We start from the raw sequence: 21,363 nt of genomic DNA, 5'->3' as shown, positions 1-21,363 counted from the left end.
ATTCTCCTTGGGTCTGCATCATAGATCCATTTGGAGAACACTTTCAACTATGTTGCAGCCATTTGTTCCGGTTCCTCCACTGTTTGCACAGGACAGATTAATGGACTGGAATTTGACTTCCATACCTCCTGCTACCCATACGCTCTCAATACACAATCTGACCTCCTCGAAGGTTTACAGCTTTCTTCTTCCACAGCCATGGATTGACAAGCATGCCAACACTCTTTGGAATTTGGATAGGCCTTTATCTTGGTGGCAATCCCGACTCATGAAAATCTGGAAAGCCAAATTACCATTGAAACAGAGGCTTTTCTTTTGGAGATGTATAGTGGGCGCCTTTTCCATTGGGGTGAAATTGGCAGCACGCCGCATTGCTTCTCCTTTCTGCCCCCGTTGCTCTCATCCCCGCGAGACAGTTCCTCACTTATTATGGTTTTGCCCGCACTCTCGCACATTGATCACTCATGTTTCTCATTTACTGCGGCTTCGGTTCCCTTCTATCAGATTTGGGAAACTTTTCTGGATGTTTGGATGCCTCTCATCTCAGATGTCTCCATTACTCCTTTTCTTTCATTGGACTCGCTTTTGGGTATTATGGACCATCTGGACACAGAGACTGCATTCTAGGATGGGTCAACAGTTTCCTTAGGCATATATTTTCTTCAGAATGTCCCTTAAGCAATCCTTACATGACAGTCTTGCTGCAAGGGATTTGGATGCTACTAGCCTTGAAGTGTTCTCTACTTGTTTTTGAGTTCTTCTATCGGGCTCTCTTTCGGAGTTCTTTGCTAGTGTGTGGGAGACTTCCCATATTGTAAATTTATGAGAATATAAATACAATGGATTTTACCCAAAAAAAAAAAAAAAAGTGTGTGTGTGTGTGTGTGTGTGTGTATTTTGTCAGCGTCTGCTGCTCTCCAGCCCCCGTTGTGACCTTTGTACGGTTACCCGTACAGGTCGTACGGTGCTTTGGACGTACAAATCCTAGCCCACCTCAGTTTTTCCGTCCAGGCCTGCATCAGCTGCTGCTTTACCGTTCCTTTTGTAAATCTCCTAGGTGTGCCTACGTTTGCTTGCGGTGTGTAAATGCAATCTTGGTGAGGTGTCCGTCGCTCTTCGTTTTGTCCCAGTCAAGAAACCTACGCGGCCCCGTTCGTACATTTGTACGATTACCGTACGGTGTCCGTACGCTAGTATCTTTCCGTACTTCGTCCATACGCCGTACCTTTCCGTACGTCGTACCTTCCCGTATAGGCTAGTCTTCACGTTCTCAGTCATACCATCGTACTGTCATTTTTCTCTCACTGCAGCCCGTACATACCTCCGTACAACTCAGCATCGTCGTACAATCTTGTCCTACCTGCCTTACAGCTATCCTCTTCCTCTCTTCTTTTGTAAGCTCCCGGTGGATATTTCTTTGGGACTGGTTTTTTTGGCTTCTTCTACTCTCTTACAGGTACTTCATCCTCAAGCTCCTTTTCTTACCAAGTCATGGTAGAGTATTCATATGAAAAAACATTTCAAAAGGAGCGCTTGGCTCCCTGCAAGAAGCAAAAGCAGGTTAAGGGTCAGCATGACCCGATGCATGACACACTTGAGGCTCAACTAGTATATGATGTAATGCATGAAGGATTTGCAGATACGAGAAAAGACTGGAAAGACTCGGTTCCCTCAGTTGGCCTCATGGTTGAGGTTGATGAAATTGTGGATCCAGTCAGAGAGTATGCCAAGAACGCAGTTATATTATTCTTTCCAGGCCGGATGCCACCTGCTGCAGAGATAGGCAACTGGCTGACATGCACATTGGCTGGCTCTTTTGTTCGTAAAGTACACTATGCAGCCAGGGGCTTTTTCGAGGTTATCATGGTGGATGAGATCCACAGACAAATGCTTTTGGAACATTCACCTCTTTTTTGGGCAGCAAATGGTGCATGTCTTGCCATGGTCTCCCACAAGGGACTTTCAGGCTTTAATCAGACACTTTAATCAGACACAGATGCCCACTCTGGGTTGAAGTTGTTGATTTCCCCCAATGCATGGCCGCACTTTTGCCTAAAATTGCAGCCTCTTTAGGTAAAGTGGTCTGCCCACCACGGCCAAATGGTAATTCAAACAGATTTTGCATTCTCTGGGATACTGATAATCCAACACCGGACTCTTATTCAGTCACGGTGAATAATGTGAACATGGGGAGTGCATTTTATAAACTCAAATGGGGCTTATTTATAGGGGCCTGTTTTGAATGCAAAAAGTTTGGACACATGGCCTCACAGTGTCCGCTGAACTCACATAAAATGCCTCATGTCACCTTGCCAGTCCACATGCCCACCAAAGATGCTCCTACTCCAATTGCCAACAAAAATAAAAGCAGTAGACAGCATTCTGGAAGTCAGGATAAAGGCAAAGATTCAGTAGTTATCCATGCGAATCTCACTTCACATTCACCTCCTGCTACTCAATCCTTGCCCAAAGGAAAGCAACCTTCAACTGATGGCTGGCAGAGCCCAAGAAAAGTTATTTTTGCTCGAAGAATTCCACCCCCCCGCACTTGGAATGGTGCATCTTCTAGCGGAAACACCCCAGAGATCAATACAGGAATTGGGATTACATGGGCTGCAGTAACAGCCAGCAGAACACTCTTCCCTGAAGAAGAGGTTGCTGCTTTGCTGTCTACTTCTCAGGTGACTACTTCTTCTCAGGGGCGAGGCCTCGACCCTGAGATAGAAATGCAAGGTTGACCTTATACTTTTTGCTGCTGTACATAGTTGTTACATTACTATAAATATCTGTATATATGACTGCTCACATCACCTGTTTTACACTCAATGTCCAGGGCATGAGTGACAGTAGGAAATGGAAATCTGTGTGGCTGTACATCAACAGATTTCAGCCTGACATAGTGGCATTACAAGAGCACAACCAACATATTTATGCAGGCAAGACAGGACACTACTGTGGGTATGACATTTTCTATGCTGGGGAGCACTCTTTCTCAGGGGTTGTCCTTCTGATCAAACATGAGCTTCAACCAGTCATTGCATTAAATGACAACAAAGGCAGATGGCTTGTTCTTCAATGCATTATTAGAGGAGAGGTGTTTGAATTTGCTTCAGTTTATGCACCTCAGTCATCTCGAGATAGAACTGTAATTTGGGATGCTATGCAACAATACCCGTGGAGATATCATGCCTACATATGTGGGGATTTCAATAATGCTCCACAACAGGGAGACAACACTTCCAGCCACGATCATATGTTATCTCCTGAAAGGCATGCATGGTCTCAACTACTTTTGCATTCGAATCTAGTTGACCTTTGGAAGGAATTGCAACCTTTGTCACCGGGCTACACTTTTCAACATAATGCTCTTTCTGCTTATCAGGCAAGACTGGATCGTTGGTATAGTGTCGCTCCCCAACAAAATGGGGATTTCGCATGCAAAATGTGGATTGACTATGCCTTTGTGCATTCAGACCATGCACCACTATGGCTGCGGTTATCTTTTCATAAGATGCCAGAAGATAGATTGCCACAACGGCGACATCTAATCATCAACAATAGTTATTTGCAACATGCTGAATTCAGGGCAATGGTTACTGAAGCAGCTCGTTGTCTTTCCTCTAGCAGCTATCTTCAAGCTGATGATGCCTGGGTTTCTTTTATTTCTAAAATGCAAATGGTGATTAGAGATTATGGCAAGTCTTACATGAAGACTCTGAGGGAAACCATTGCTCAGGCCAAGTCTACTTGTCAAGACCTCACTGAACTCAGTCATCATCGTTCGTTGTCCATGCAAGAGCAAACCACACTATGTCAGGCCAGACATTGTCTTAAACTAAATGATCACAGGAAACTGGCAAAATGGGAGACTAGAGCAAGACAAAGAGCCTTCACAGATAAAGGTTGCTCCTCCAAAGAATTTTTCAAGAGTTTGCATCAGAGGAGAATCAAAACAGAAATTTGCAGAGAGTGCTTATGCCCGATGGATCATGGACTACTACACGGTCACAGCTTGCCTCTGTTTGTGTGCATCACTTCTCCCAGCAATTTGGCTCTGCAGCTCCTCTCTCGCAACAGGTTTTGCTTGCACGAAATTTACTGTTGCAAAATGTTTCTCCAATAATTTCCCCTACTCAAGCTTTGGAATTGGAGGAACCCTTTACTGAGAGGGAAGATGCGATCAAATCATGTGGCAGATGGAAATCCCCCGGATGGGATGGTTTAACAGTCGAGTTTTTTCTAGCATACTGGCCTATTTTGAAGCATCCATTACTATATATGGTGAATGCTGCATGGCAACATCAGAAAATGCCAGACACATGGAAAAGAGGTCTTGTTAAACTCCATCCCAAAAAACAAATTTGTGAGTCTTTGGCAGACTGGAGACCTATCACTCTTATGCCCGTAATTTACAAAGTCACTACCAAAATGATTGTTGCTCGGCTAAAGGGGTTTTTACATGATGGGTTGCATCCTGCACAATATGGCTTTGTCCCGCGTAGGCATATCACCGATAACATTGCTAATGCTTACATTGGAATTGAATATGCCAAATACACACAGCAGGATGTTTTGTTATTGCAAGTTGATATTGCCAAAGCTTTTGATACAGTTCAGTGGGATTTCATTTCATCGACTATGCAGGCTTTGGGTTTTGGCACAAAAATGCAGCAACTCATCAATTGGCTATATCAAGATAGTGAAGTTGCCTGAATGCTTTCAGGAGATATTTCTCCATCCTGGACTCTTGCTTGCTCTGTCAGACAAGGATGTCCACTGAGTGCTTTACTTTTTGCCATAGAGCCACCCATCCACTGCTTCAATATCTGGATCACCTCTTGGACACTGACCAGCTGCATGGTTTGGAGATTCTTGGCAGTCGCAGCATGATTGCTCAAGCATATGCTGATGATTCTTTCTTTACTCCAAAAAATACTCGGGCTGATCTGTCCATGATTATGCATGCTCTTTCTACATATGGATTGGCTGCTGGCCTTCAGGTAAATTTTCAAAAATCAAAATTGCTGCCTTTACATGCACAGGACTGGCACAATCGTTTGTGGCCTGGGGAAATTGTCCCTGCTTCTCAATTCATTCGACATCTTGGTTATCCTCTAGGCTGGGGACTCACCCGTTCACAACAAACTGATTGGGTGCTAGTAAAGTTAAGGGCAAAACTTGAATATTGGAAGCTTGCAACTTGGCCATTACATGTTCGTCTGCGAATTACACAATCCATTTTGATAGCATACATACAATTTTATCTGCCTCTCACTATGTTCACTAAGGCAGATTTGGTATCATTTATGTCAGCTATCATGGAAATTTTCTGGCGTTCAAAACATGGCAAGAAAAGTCTCACATTACTCTCCATGCATCGTCTCTGTTCTCCAAAGATGCACAGGGGTCTGAACATTCTCAATATTCAAATGCACTTGCTTGCTCACAGGGGGAAAATGATGATGCAGTTTCTACAAGGAGATCAGCCTTGGGCTTTTATGATCCGCTCTCTCTTATTACATCTTCATACATCTGCTTTTGGGAATTGGCAGCCTACTCAGTGGGAATTTTTATTTGGCCCTATCCAAGGCAAGATCAGAGGATGCCCTTTTGTCTCTTCTCTGCTTCTTGATTGGAAACATATTCTATCCCACTTAGAATGGAAAGGCAGGGACTCTCTCTCAGGCAACTCTTTGAGGGTAGAGAATCTCTTTTGGTCTAAAGTATTCCATTCACCTTTGGCCATACAAGAACCCCGACGTTCTTATTTTCTCTCCTTCAAAGGCATTTCATCTGTGGCGGATGTACTTCAGGATGATGGCACAATTCTATCTTTTTCTTTGGCTGCTCGCAAATATGGCTTGGGAGCTCATTATCGTCCTTTATGGCATAAAATTTCAGCAATGCTCCAACCGTACTTGCCGGTACCTCATTTAGAAATTCAGCATCGGCTTGAGGATTGGATTTTACGCTCTCCTTCCTCATATGTCCGTCCTTTGAAGCTTTCACATATTACAGTGTCATCACTATATAAAGAGTTATTACCTCCACCTTGGATTTCCAACAGAGCAAATACTGTTTGGCATATGGATCGTCCAATGAAGTGGTGGAGAAAAAGGCTGCGTCTCCTTTGGCATTCCAAAGTCCCTCTTCGACAACAGCTTTTCCTATGGCGAGTTCTCCTTGGCATTTTTCCATCTGGACAGTTACTCGCACACAGACATATTGCTTCAGCTGTTTGTCACAGATGCTCGCACTCTACTGAATCAGTGCTTCATATCCTTCTGATCTCATTGCTCTCATCAGACAGAGGCTTCGACAGCGATTTCCTACTGTTACTTTTGGCAGATTTTTCTGGTTGTTTGGATTTCATCCCCAGAGACACGGTTTTGATTTATTTTTTGTATGGGTGCGATATTGGACCCTATGGACTTTATGGATGGATAGAAATCATAGAGTCTTTGGTGATCCACTATTTTCATCCTTTCTTTTCTTCAAACGATCTCTGCAACAATCATTCTACGATTGTTTTCAGACTCGTTTGATTGATCAGGATGTGTATACAGCTTATACTGAGATCTTTTGTTGAGTAGTAGCTACTTCGTTTTTTGAAGCAGCTATGAATGTAATTATTCCATAGAAATAAAAGATTTCTTCTCACAAAAAAAAAAAAAAGTGTGTGTTATGTTCACTTCTTCTTGCCTTTACTACATTGGTCCTCTAGAGATTCTCAGCTTTTATGTCTCAAGCTATGGAGCTGTTATGGAAGACAAAAACTGCTGTGAAAGCATTGAGACTGCTGAAGATGGAAATGGTGTGCTCCCCTAGGATGCATGGAGGACTTAATGTTCTAAATATCAGATATCATGTACTTGCAAGGAAGGCGACTATGCTCCATACTTTCTTCCGTCAAAAACAGCCATGGACTTGTATGATAGCATCCATGTGTGTCAACATGAGGACAAATGCTTATGGCCATTGGACTACTGATCATTGGGAGGTTGTCATTGGGAGATTTGTAGGGAAGATTCCTGGATGCCCTTTCTCTACTGATCTGATACTGGACTGGAAACAAGTGCTTTCTAAAGTCAAATGGGCTCCTGATAATCATTCGGGGACAAACTCAATGAGGAAAGAAAGTATTCATTGGAGTGCCATCTTTGCCACTCCACTTGCTTTACAGGAACCGGTTAGGGCATACAATCTCATGAAATTGGGAATCAGATACATCAATGACGTGGTAGATGATCATGGTCATGTCTTATCTTTTCCTCAGGCCACTGCCACTTATGCATTGGGAATGCATCACAGATTGATATGGAAGAAAATTGCTGATCTCTTGCACCCTTTTCTACCTATTCCCCCTGTGGCTGACACAGACAGGCTTATGGAATGGCAATTGTACCCCTCTGCTACATGCTCTCGTCCTATTCCTCTGCCTGTTTTGACCTCCATCAAAGTCTACAAGCTTCTTCAGCCTGCCCCTTGGATTCATCAATATGCTAATACTCTGTGGCATATCAGGCGGCCCCTTTCATGGTGGCGAAAAAATCTCCGACTAATATGGAGGTGTAAAATGCCTTTGAAACAAAGACTTTTTCTTTGGAGATGCATGACCGGCACACTATCAGTGGGAATAACACTTGCCAAACGTCACATTGCTTCACCCACTTGCTTACGGTGTCACGCTCCTTCAGAGACTATCCCTCATTTGCTTTGGCATTGCCAGTCTACTCGGAACCTCCTGGGGAAAATTTCAGATCATCTACGCCTCCGTTTCCCGAGTCACATATTTGGGAAACACTTTTGGTTATTTGGCAGATTTAGGATGCTTTTATCTCAATACTCACTCTTTTTCTCATGGGTGAGATATTGGGCTCTTTGGACAATCTGGGAAGAGCATAATCTGGCATACTTGGGCCGTCAGTTTCAAAAGTCATATGAATCTTTTAGAGCCTCATTGCGGCAATCTTTATATAATGCCTGCCATGAGGGTGATATACATGCATCTTGCATTGAGCTTTTCCTTTTATGTTTCTGATCTGTGGAATACTCTCCATGTTGGAGACTTTCACTCTTGTAAAGTTATGACATTATAAATACACTGCACTTGATTTTACCCAAAAAAAAAAGAAAGAGTGTGTGTGTGTGTCCAAATACGTGTGTGTGAAGAGGTGGGTGTGTGGTGTGTGAGTGTAGTGTGTGTGTGAGAGAGAGTGTAAGCCCCCGTACAGGCCCGCGTCAGGTTCTGTACAAGCCCGCGCCCTGCCCGTACAATCGTACGGACGCCGTACATATGTACGGACGTCGTACAGTCAGCGCGTTTTCTCCCTGCGCAGCCCTGGCCTTGTCTGCTCGTTCCTCGATATTCACCCGCGCTGTATATCCATACTTTTTGTCCTTTTTCGTATAGCCTCAATCGCCGTTTCGCATCACAAGCCCCGTTCATCTCTATTTTCCGTACAGTTCCTGCGTCACCTTTCCGTACGACTCAGTCCCTTCGTAGCCTATCTTCCGTACAACCGTACAGCCTGTACTTTCCGTACAGTCCGTACAGTTTCTGTTTCCACTCTTTACCTTGTCCGTACAGTTCTACTCCACCTCTGCAATTTCATCAATCCTGCCCTGTTTCCCTCCATGGAGGACCAGTTCAAAAGTTACTCTCGCAAGGATTCGTCCCGGGATTCCAAAAGACAGCAACTTGATTTCTCTACTGCAGATTCTGTAGACGCTCACTATGTTTTTGACATGCTTAAAGAGGAATTTCATCACAGCCGGAAGGAGTGGGCCAAACCTCCCCCGGCCATCAAGTATAAGTTGAAGCTGCCTTCATTGGTTGCTCCTCTTCGAAAGTTCTCTCAGCAAGCAGTCATCATTTTCTTCCCAGGAAAGTTACCTTCAGCAAATGATGTGGCCCAGTGGGTTCAGGCATTGTTGGGAGGCTGCTTTGTTGAAGGAGTATACTTTGCTTCCAGAGGTTCTTATGAAGTGCATTTTTTGGATGCCTCATATCGTTAGCAGATATTGGAGATGTCGTCTCTATTCTATGGCAGACAAATGGTGCATGTCATGCCATGGTCGCCAAACAAGGATTACCACAGCCTCATTCGACATCATTGCCCTGTATGGGTTGAGGTGGTGGATTTTCCGGATTATATGAGGGCTGAGTTACCAAGTTTGGCAGCTACTTTGGGGCAAGTTGTATGCCCACCCCGTCCTTCGGGTAATCGCAATCGCTTTTGCGTTCTTTGGGATACATATCACCCAACCCCTCCTTCTATTGCGGTAGAAGTGGAGGATGTTCCCCTCGGTGAAAAATATTTTGATTTGAAATGGGGAGTCTTTGCAGGTGCTTGTTTCACATGCCATAAGTTTGGCCACTTAGCCTCACAATGTCCTGCAGTCCTGCATCAGCTCCCACCTACAGCTATTGCTCCAGAGAATACTCCCCCCCCCCAACTTATGGCCCGGGGCCTAAGGCTATGCCTACCAAATTGGGTGATGTGCCATCTAAATCTGTCCCTTCCAAAGAAAATGTGGTTCAGGTTTCAGCCAAGCAAAAGGATAAGGGCAAGGGCAAAATTTCAGAATCTCATGCCTCCCCCCAGGGTGCCTGGCAGCAACCCAAAAAGGTATTCGCTCTCAAACCACGTCCGTTACAATCTCGCCATTGGGATGCTTCAACTTCTACCCCTGGTCAGACCTCTACCCCTGCTGACAGCCTCACTTCCCAACTGTGGGTTGATGTGTTAAAAAAGGGCATTCTCGTATGCGACAATGATGAGGATCGTAGAGCTAATGATCCAGGAGGCCAGGTGGATGTTGATGTCATGGCTGAGGCCTGACAGCTTATACTTTACTCTGCTTTTGGTTTGACTGTACATATCTTCTATGTCTACTTCAATTACTTGCATCACATACAACGTTCAGGGTCTTTGCAATGTCAATAAGTGGAGACTTTTCTGGCATTATGTACATAGAATGCATCCCGATGTGATCTCTTTACAGGAACACAACCAACACTTCTTGGCTGGTCAGCAAGGCCACTATGCTGGTTATGATATTTTTTATGCTGGTACAATGCACTTTTCGGGGGTCTGCATGCTGGTAAAACATGATATGCAGCCCACGGTTGCTTACAATGACCCTCAAGGTCGATGGATGGTGATCAGGTGCACCTGGCAGGCTGATCTCTATGAAATAGCATCTGTTTATGCGTCATAAACTTCTGCGACTAGAGCTCAAATGTGGGTCTCCCTCAAACAATATCCATGGCTGTCCAATGCTTTTTTGTGTGGAGACTTTAACAACTCACCTGCCACTCAAGACAATACCACTCATCGTTCTCACATGATCCCCACTGAGCTTCGACATTGGGAAGATATGCTCTCATCCCTGCATGCAGAAGATCTATGGCTCTCAACAAGGGACAGAGATATGGGTTATACATATCATCACAATGCCTTTACTCATTACTGGGCTCGACTTGACAGATGGTATTTGCTGCATGCTCAGCAGTATGCTGATTTTACATGTACACTATGGGTTGATCATTCCCTCTTGCTATCTGATCATTTTCTAGTATGCTTGACATTATCTATAGCACGTCTGACAAATGATATGCCTTTTTTTGGTCGTCGACTGCTCCATGTTAACAGTGCTTATTTGCTTTCTTTACTTATGTGATGCCCTGGGATCCACTTTTCAATCCTTCTACCACCCTTCTGACTCACTGTCCGATTTGGATTACTCTCAAAGCGCTGCTTGTGCCTCTTCTTCAGCATCTTCCAACTCTTGCAGCTTTTTTGGGAAGGCCTCTTCATGTTCCGAGACAGGAGTTCTTGCAAGCTTCCCGTGATGTTCGCCTTTGCGTTTTGTGGGATATGACGCAACCCATGCCATCTACTCTGGATCTTGATTTGGGATTTGCCCATCCGATGCGCATCATGCTGCATTTTGCATCTTTTCCCACTGCATGTTATCGGTGCCGATAGGTTGGTCATTTTGCACATGATTGCCCTTCTACATCCAGGCCCATTCCTCTTGCTCCTTCTTCAGCTGTCAAGGTTACTCTCCCTTCTCCTCCGGTTTCTGCTATGGCTTCTTTGGAGAAGCCTTCTACTGCTCCGAAGCACTACTGGAGGAAGGTAGATAAATCACAGGCAAATCTTCCTCTTGCTAAAGAAGCTCAGGTTTGCACCCCTGTTGAGCACCATCAGTCTCCTTCTACTCAGGATGTGGATGTACCCCTTGCAGAGGGGATTCTACAGGATGATATGCATGCTCTCTCTCAGGATGCTGCCCCTGCTCTTACTCAGGTTGATCCTCAGAATGAAGCTCAAATGCTAGGTCTTGCTTTGTTAGATGCAGCTTTTTCGTCGGAAGATACAGATGTTGATTTAGCCTCTCTGCCTTTGATGCCTGTGCCAGAGTTTTCTTCTGTCTGGGATGCAGAAGTTCCTTTTTTACTAGAATCTTTTCATCCCATGTTACAACAGGTTTTTGACCCTTTGATTCAAAAATTTCGGGTACCAGCCTATATCAAGAAGAATCACAAGGGCAAAAAAGAGCTGTGTGGTTTCATCACTGCATCAGTTTTTACAGAGCAACAATTTGAAGCTGGAGGATACTGTGTTTGATCCTCCTCCAGCTTGATATGTAACTATTTACTTGGCTGCCTCATGACTTTTGCTCTGAGGCTTTACTTGTAAATTTTTTCCTTGTACTTATTGGTGGGTTTTTACCTCTTTTGAGGTTTTCCACACAGAAATATAAGATTTCACTAAAAAAAAAGTGTGTGTGTGTGTGTATGTTATATTGAGATCTTCTCATGATGTATTTAAACACATCCCGTTTTGGGATATTGATTCTGTAATATAAAGTAACAAAATTTTCACCCAAAAAATATATGTGTGTGTGTGTGTGTTGTGGGGGGGGGAAGGGTTAACAAACTGACTGGGTACTTGCAAAATTGAAGAAAAAAGTTGAACACTGGAAATTTGTAGCATGGCCCCATTACATGTTCGCCTAAGGATAGTCCAATCTATTTTGGTGACATACATTCTGTTTTACCTGCCTTTGATCATGTTTGGCAAAGGAGATCTTACATGCTTTATGTCAGCCATTATGGAAACTTTTTGCCGCTCTAAACATGGCCGAAAAAGTTTGGGGTTGCTTTCAGTACAATGTCTCTGTTTGCCAAAGATGCATGGCGGTTTAAATATTCTCAACATTCATGTGCATTTCCTTGCTTATGAGGGAAAATTGATATTGCAATTTATGCAAGGAGATCAACCTTGGGCTGCCATGATGCGCTATTTGCTTTTGCAAAACACCATTTCTGCTTTGGGTTACTGGCAGCCAACTTAGTGGGATTTTCTGCTTGGTTGTATTGATGGCAAGATCAAAGGCTGCCCTTTGGTCTCCAAAATGTTATTTGATTGGAAGCATATGCTTTCTTGGATGGCATGGCCGCAACTCTTTGCAGGGCAATTCTTTAAGGGCTGAAAGTATATATTGGTCAAAGGTCTTTGACCCTCTGTTGGCTCTACAGGAACTCAAGCGTTCCTACTTTATTAGTTTCAAAGGGATCCCCTCTATGGCTGATATGATTCATGATGATGGTACCGTGATATCTTTTCCTTTGGCTGCCAGACAATATGGTCTAGGGATACATTATTGTCCTCTGTCGCAAAACATGGCTCACATGCTTCAGCCTTTTCTGTCGGTACCTCCACTTGAGCTTCAGGATAGGCTTGAAGATCGGACTCTTCATTCCCCAATTTCATCAGCCCTTCCTTTGAGGCTATCTCACATTACCGTACCTTCCTAGTATAAAGTTTTGATGTCCCCACCTTGGGTTTCAAATAAGGCAAATCAACTCTAGCGCATGAATCGCTCGGCAAAGTGGTGGAGGAAGAGATTGCGGCAGTTTTGGAGATCCAAAGTTCCCCTTCGACAGCAAGCTTTTGGTGGTGGGTGATGCTCAGGCGAGAAACACTTGCCACACATTGAATGAGATTAGTCATTTTCGGCATTTGTCTTTGCAAGAAAACATGTCTTTATGCCAGGCTGAACAATATTTGCAATGCAATGATCACATGAAAATTACTAAATGGGAGATACCTGCAAGACAGAGGGATTTTTTGGATAAAGGTGGTTTCGGCATTTGTCTTTGGAAGAAAACATGTCTTTATGCCAGGCTGAACACTATTTGCAATGCAATGATCACAGGAAAATTACCAAATGGGAGATACGTGAAAGACAGTGGGCTTTTTTTGATAAAGGTTGTTCGTCAAAAGAGTTTTTTAAAAGCCTACATTACCAGAGACACTCTGCAAGTATTTGCCGAGTCCTTATGCCTGGTGGTTGTTGGACTTCCTCTCGATCACAACTTGCTATAGCTTGTGTCACTCACTTTGCTCAACAGTGTGGGCATCCAGATCTCCCTTGGCAGGACATGCTATTTGCACGGAGACAGCTTTTGCAGCATGTCTTGCCCATGGTTTCTCCTACACAGGCTTTGGAGCTAGAGGAACCCTCACTAGAGGGGAATTATCTGATGCAATAAAATCATGTGGCAGATGGAAGTCTCCAGGATGGGATGGTCTCACTGTGGAATTTTTTATCGCATGTCGGGATATCCTCATGTCTGCTTTGGTACATATGATCAATTGCGCTTGGCAAAATCAACAAATGCTGGATTCATGGAAGAAGGGGCTTGTCAAACTTCTTCCAAAGAAGTAAATATGGGAATCATTGGCTGATTGGAGACCTATCACTCTCATGCCAGTTATTTATAAGATCATCACCAAAATGGTGGTTGATCGCATCAAAGGATACTTACATGATGGTCTCCATCCCGCACAATATGGGTTTGTTCCTCGCACGGATATCATTGATAATATTGCAAATACCTATGTTGGGATAGAATATGTAAAATACATGGAGCAGGATTGTTATTATTACAAGTTGATATTGCCAAGGCCTTTGACATGGTACAATGTGATTTCATCTCGCACATCATGCATGCTTTGAGATTTGGCCAAAAAATGCAGCATGTTATTTACTAGTTATACAATGACAGTAATGTTGACTATATATTGTCTTGACATATTAGTTGGACTCTCCATTGTTCAGTTTGCCAGGGATGTCCACTTACTGCGCTTTTGTATGCGATAGCCATGCATCCAATGCTTCGATACATGGTTCATCTTGTGACTCCAGACATGGTGCATGGATTGGAGATCCATGGAAGTCGCACTATGATTTCTCAAGCATATCCTCATGATTCTTTTTTTACTCCAAAGAATACTAAGAGAGATCTTTCTTCCCTTATGCATGCTCTATCATTATATGGCCTCGTTGCTGGTCTACATGTCAATTTTCAGAAGTCTTAAGGTGTTGCCATTGCATTCTAAACATTGGCATAGTCTTTTATGGCCAAGGGGACTTGTCCCACCTACTTAGTTAGTTCGCCATCTTGGTTATCCTTTGGGTTGGATGATTACTGTTGCCAACAAATTGACTGGGTACTTGCAAAATTGAAGAAAAAGCTTGAATACTGGAAATTAGCATTTCGACTACGGATAGTCCAATCTATTTTGGTGCCATACATTCTATTTTACCTGCCGTTGATCATGTTTGGCAAGGGAGATCTCTCATACTTTATGTCAGCCATTATGGAAACTTTTTGGCATTCCAAACATGGCCAGAAAAGTTTGAGATTGCTTTCAGTGCAACGTCTCTGTTCGCCAAAGATGCATGGGGGTTTGAATATTCTCAACATTCATGGGCATATTCTTGCTCATAAGGGGAAAATGATGCTGCAATTCATGCAAGGAGATCAACCTTGGGCTGCCATGATGCGCTATTTGCTTTTACTACCTCTGCTTTTGGTTATTGGCAACCAACTGAGTGGGATTTTCTTTTTGGTTCTATTGATGGCAGGATCAAATATTGTCCTTTGGTCTCCAAAATGTTATTTGATTGGAAGCATATCCTCTCCCACTTGGAATGCCATGGTCATGACTCTTTGAGGAGCAATTCTTTAAGAGCTAAAAGCATACATTGGTCAAAGGTCTTTGACCCTCCGTTGCCTTTGCAGGAACCCATATGTTCCTACTTTATTAGTTTCAAAGGGACCGCCTTGTGGCTGATATGATTCATGATGATAGTACCATGATATCTTTTCCTTTGGCTGTTAGACAATATGGTGTAGGGATGCATTATCACCATCTATGGCAAAAGATTACTCAAATGCTGCAGCCTTTTTGCTAGTGCCACTAATTGAGCTGGAGGATAGGCTTGAAGATTGGACTCTTCATTCCCCAGGCTCATCAGCCCGTCCCTTGAGGGTATAGTACCTTCTTTGCATAAAGTTTTGATGCACCCATCTTGGCATTCAGATAAGGCAAATCAACTTTGACACATGAATCGCCTGGCAAAGTGGTGGTGGAAGAGATTGAGTCAGCTTTGGAGTTCCAAAGTTCCTCTTCGTTGACACCAGGTTTTTATGTGGAGGGTGATGCTGGGGGTTTTTCCGTTTGGGCACCTCTTGGCACGAAGACATATTGCTCCAACTGTTTGTCACAGATGTTCGGCTCCACGGGAATCTGTTCCTCATCTCCTTTGGCATTGTCCACGCACCATTGTTTGAGAGTGTCTCTGTGCAGCAATCTTTCTTTGATTGTCTGCAAGCTCATCACATAGACCACACCGTCTTCTTGTCATATAATGAGATTTTCTCATCATGTAATATTGGAATCCTCATTCTAGGGACCCATTTATTACTATAGAATATCAACAGTTTCACTATTTAAAAAAAAAGTGTGTGGGGATTCTGGACTCTCTTGAAAGACAAAAATTACGGAGTCTTTGGAGATTCCACGTTCTCCAAGTTTCACTTTTTCCGGATGTCACTTAGGCAATCTTTTAATGATTGCCTATGTGTTCATCAGACATATTCCTCTGTCTACTTGTCTTATATTGAAATCTGCTGATGTTTGTAATTGCATGTTCCCTCTTTGGGGACTGCTTCTTGTAATATACAAATACATGGATTTCACTATATTCTTTTCATAAAAATGTGTGTGTGTGTGTGTGTGTGTGTGGAGCCTCCCCTATATTAGACTAATCAAATATCAAAAAAACCGCAAAGTTACACCCACAATAGCATCCTTCACTTGCATCAAGCACGTGAAGTCATGAAAGTTAGATCCATCATAATATTATTTAATGCATAGATGTGATTTGATTGTGATGATTCCAGCTGTAAGCTTTTTGTTTTAGTGAATGAAAAATTAAACACCAATACCAATACTTGTAATTGCCTTTGAAGACTCAAATCTTTCTGTGTATAAGAACAAGTTTGAATATACAAGAGCACATTCACTTGATGCATATATGCCGCAAGAAATGGAAGGGGGGGGGGGGTAAATGTAATTCCTTTTGTAATCCTTCAGAAGGAGGTATAGACATCAATCAACCTTTAGATGAAGAGCAAACCTGCACAAGCTCAACAAATACAGTTGTTGGAGAGAGAATATTCACAAGACGTTCCAAGACAGACACTGCATCACACATAACCAACATGCGCCAGCTTTGGGCTGCTCCGTTTTTTTCTATTGGAAGGAAATGCAAGCAAGACATGATCATAGCACGCAGAGATGGAAGTATGTGCTTCACGATCATGAATTCACCAAGTTGCTCCCCTGAGAAAGCATAGAGCATATATCAATTGGCTTGCGAGAAACCATGCGTTACAATGCATATCCTCAAGTTTTACTTGAGAACACCCAGAACAATATATGCCCAGAAACTGAAATTGAGAGAAATGAAAAATAAACCTTTTTTTGCAGACAAAAATTTAAAGCAGGTACACAATTACCAATTCCAACCATTGTACTAATGCCAAGAATTGTGATGTCTCTACCAAATTGATGCAACAAAGGCACTACCGTCTGCATGACAATAGATCAGGTTTAGATTGAAAGAATTCCATTTATAGAGCATTATTATGCAAGTATATACACAAAGACAGGATCCTTGTGTGAAACGTTTTGTTGAAGGAAGCTTGAGATGTGAATGATAGACGAGCTATCGTTTCAGTGTAACCTGATTGCAAGTGATGGGCACACCAAGTTCTTGACATGTTTCAATCAACATACATGATGCAGCAGCTGCAGGACCATCTTCAGAAGGCTGCTGTAAAGTAGACAGCACTGAATAATGGATATGCTGAAGGTACAGAGTCTTGCCAACAGCTTTGAGCAGATCTCTTATGAATGAAGTTTGAAGAAGAGCCCTCTTTAACCCAGAATTTCCCTGACCCTACATAAAAGGAGCCCATATCAGTGTACATAATCAGAAAATGAAAAAGCATAGCTCCTTACGATCCTGTAAACTGAAGTCACAAAACTGGGTACAAGCCTGTAAAAGAAAATCATAAGACTGAGTGGTTGATTGGTCAGCCTCACTGGATTTCAGTCTTTAATTGACCTTAGATAACCAAGCATGTAGGATAAAAGCAAGCAATCGTGCAAGAGAATTAGTTAAGAGTAAAATAGCTCGTTTGATATACTCCATATTATGAAAGCTCCTTATGAGCTTATAAACTGAAGACACAAAACTCTTATGGTGAGCCTCACTGGATTCAGTCATAGATAACAGAACGTGTATCAAAACGATTGGATCATTTTTTACCTGCATCCACTTTATGGGGAGAGTGATTTTGGTAAGTAATGAATTGGGAAGCTGTATATACTGGAGAATTGACATGATGCATTATGGGTGGCTACACAAGAAACAGATGAATTCGTGCATTCTGAGCCTGCATATCAGGGTCTGGGTTATCTGGTCTTGATTTCAAGTTGGACATATGTATTATGACTTTCAAAGTGCCTCCTGATGAGGATTTTTAATAGCAGATATGTACATGTTTTCTGTTCCAATGCTATATAAACATTTCAAATCACAAAAAGCTCAGACATAAAAATCATAATCAACACATACTGAGCTGTATGTCTTGATTATCAAGACATAAAAATCATGATCAACACATACTAAGCTGTATTGGGTGACTTGTCTCTACGATTCTTACCTGCAACAATTTTTGAATAACTGGTAGCAGCAAGACCTTTGTATCATAAGGCTTCAAGGCCACAAGAGATGCATTAAAAAATGTAATGCATGCCTGTACAGGAATATTTTCACGAGGAAAAACAAGAGGAGAAAGGCAGAAAGAGATGCACGTCTTTGCAGCCAGTGAACCCATCAGAAGAAAAGCCCTCTGACTTGCAACTTTTGCAACCCATTCAAGTCTACTTCGTTGGTTTTCCAACAGGTGAAGAAGAGAGACAAAGGAATGGACTGCCCTCACTGTAGGTGGAAAGAAAGGTGACTCAAGCACCCTTGAAGCTGATATTGTTCTGCACAGCATTTGACAAATATAGTGCTTACATAAGAACAGGAGCTTTGTGTGGCCTAAGAAGAAAACCCACTAGAACAGGGCAAAATTTATTTGTGTTAAAAAAAAGAATATGTATCAACCAATCAAAGACACAAGAAAAGTAAGATGTGGCTTAGCTTTCCAGGGAAAAACAAAGGGAAGACCATGATATTTAACCCGTTCAGGAAATGAGATCACAACGAAACATAAGAATCACAAACATACCTTCCAGGCATTCTTTCAATCATGGCCCTTACAAGAGATTGAACATGTACTGGTAGCTGCTGCAGCAAACAAGGTTCTATCCCATCTTTCTCAAAATCTCTGATTGAAACTGGATCAAAGAGTGGCCTTCTCAAATAGATTTCTGCAAGAATGCATCCTACTGCAAAAATGTCATCACTGGCACCTTCAGGTAGCAAGATGTCATGTGCTCCCTTACTTTGCCACAGTAAGAAATCTTGATAAATCCCTTCATTGTTCCCTTCAACTTCAAACATTTCCAAAATCCCAGTGAGCATGCTTTGATCAAACTCTGAAGGGTTCTTGCTTCTGATTGGCAGAGTGCTTGAATCAATTAAAGGACACTGACCTGGAAGTTCATTGATATAACTGGTTTGCAATGATTCTTCCGAAGGACTAGAGCTTAATCTGTACACCGGTGACAAATGCCTTGCACTCTCACAAAACAAACCAGCTTGTTCCAGGTTCTCTAATCTCAAAACTGAGCTATCTGCAGGCTTCAGCCTAGGTATGCTGATCCCTCCATTTTTTATCGGCGTGTTTTGGATAGGAGGGGCAGTCTTCACGGAGTTAGAATCTGAAGAGCATAACCCTGTCTGATTGGCACCTTTCCATCCATGCCTGAATTGTGAGGACGAACACAGCCTTTTGGGATGAGGTAGAAAAAAGAGCTGGCGGCGTCCTTGCGATCGTGGTAGTGTTGGGTTAGCAGCTGACAAAGTAACATTCTTGGCAGCCACAGCAGCTTCACCAGATAATTTGCAGCCAAACGTCAGATCAATCCAATGATGTAAACGTTCTGAAACGTGCTCCCCTTCCAAAGCTGCTCGATGTAACTCAATGAAATCACTGCTATTTTCAGCCCAGATTGGAACAGCTAAATCATTCATTCCTGCATGACTTGAAGAAAAGACTGAAGCCTCACTATAAAACTCAGGAATACACTCGTCAGGAGTCCACTGATACAAGCGCTGCAAAGAGGCAGGATACTCATTTGGTTCATATACAGACCGAACAGTGCGGCGAAGGACAAAGAGAGGAAGTCTACGAGCTTTATAGATACAGACAGCTAATTCAGACAGACACTCATCAGAGACATGGTGTGGTATCTCAGCAGTAGCATATGTGAAATCGAGCTGCTCATCTCCTTTAGCAAGGTGCCATTTACTCTTTGTTAGGTCACGCCAGCCAGCATCTGATGTTTCATCAGGTCTCACACTAAAGTCAATAACCCAAGGCATCACTGTGTGAAATCTTCGATCCCCCCATCTTCTACCAGCTAGCCTATTCAAAATTAGAAGATAATCATAATTACTTAACTCACCCTGCCACCACATTTTGAAAGCCGACTGCCAATTACTAAAATCCGGATCCAAATAGACATCCTCTGTTACACCATTCTCAAATGTATTTGTGAGATATAGTATACCAGGGTCTGCATGTTTATGCCTTCTATGTCTAAACGCTTCACCATGGAAGCCAGTGATCCAGCACCACAGCATATCTGTTAACAACACATTTGAAGGCTTTAAATCGCCATGGACAATACCACAGCCATGGCAGAAAGCTATACCTGACAGCAGCTGGTAGACAAGAAATCGAATGTTCCAATCATCATTCAGAACTTTAGGGCTAAAGTGCAAAATGTTTTCCAGTGTATATGCGGCTGGAGGGTAGAGGAGATACAATGCTTTATCACCTTTGAAAGCCCCAAGCAATGGGACTATATTTGCATTGTGTGTAAGGGAAACATTATCCTTTGTATTAAAAAACAAGGCAGTGGAGTCTCTTAGATTCAAAAGCTTGTCAAAGTTTACATCACAGTCTTCTGCGTGACTTATTTGATGGAGGCAGCTTGGCACACTAGCTTCCCTGTTAATGCTATGTAGCTGATAAAAGGTATTGACAATAGTATCAAAACAAGCAGCTTCAATGGCTATATGTGGAGCTAATCGAGAGATGACTTTCAAAATCAGCATATTATAATTTTGGGTCTGGCTGTCAATGTGCACATTGCTTTCTGAAAAAACTGTGCCTGAGATTTTAGGAGCATCAACCATGTTTTCTAAAATCTCCGACTGTTTTGAAGATAAAAATGCGCCCTTTTTTTGGCTATCAGTTTGAAAATGGATGCCCTGCAATCCCCATTCTGTAGCACAATCCCCAAATGAAGTAGTAAGTTCCCCACTAGTAACATCCTTTGCATCCCCATCCCGATCGCCAGGTTTCAAAGTCTGTTTCAAGCACTCTCTGATAAAGAAAATAGCCAACTTTTCAGCAAAAAGTTGTCTTCAAAACTAGCCTATATGCAACTACAATGATAAATATGAAAATTTCCGAAAGCTTACAATACAATGCAATCATCCTGAAAAACTCAAATGAAGCTGACATACTCCAAAGACCATTTTAGGAGGATAAACAGTGCATCTAACAAGACTCAAAGTACCTACCTAACTTAGATATCCAAATATTTAGAAATTGGCATACCACATGCAGCAGAATCAGTGCAAACTACACTCACCTTATACTGGAGACATAAAAGCCCTTGATAGCCTGTATAACCAGCTCTGTGTCTTGTTCCTTCCTGCATATTCCCATCAACCACCTAAGGGATTGAGCAAAAGACATCTCAATGCACTTGAAAACAGAAATGCTTATTACTGTTATTCATA

General features: G+C 42.6%; 1 protein-coding gene across 1 annotated transcript in view; it reads right to left on the bottom strand.

Annotated features, from left to right (window-relative positions):
• Positions 1-21,363, bottom strand: part of LOC147885453 (protein serine/threonine kinase) — a 121,064-nt gene that overhangs the window by 82,396 nt on the left and 17,305 nt on the right. Inside the window, exons 3-8 of the mRNA XM_087396413.1 lie at positions 21,213-21,275; positions 18,674-20,941; positions 18,101-18,428; positions 17,116-17,331; positions 16,889-16,961; positions 16,507-16,712 (exon numbers count right to left, since the gene is read on the bottom strand). Of these exons, the coding sequence (XP_087252539.1) occupies positions 16,507-16,712; positions 16,889-16,961; positions 17,116-17,331; positions 18,101-18,428; positions 18,674-20,941; positions 21,213-21,275 (3,154 nt within the window). The remainder of the gene's footprint in view (positions 1-16,506; positions 16,713-16,888; positions 16,962-17,115; positions 17,332-18,100; positions 18,429-18,673; positions 20,942-21,212; positions 21,276-21,363) is intronic.

The sequence above is a fragment of the Dipteris shenzhenensis genome, chromosome 25 (assembly GCF_047967505.1).
Source record: "Dipteris shenzhenensis isolate YYH24624 ecotype China chromosome 25, Dip_SZ_1.0, whole genome shotgun sequence".
Lineage (NCBI taxonomy): Eukaryota > Viridiplantae > Streptophyta > Polypodiopsida > Gleicheniales > Dipteridaceae > Dipteris > Dipteris shenzhenensis.
Note: the sequence above shows the minus strand (reverse complement) of the source record. Positions and strands in the feature narration are given on the sequence as shown.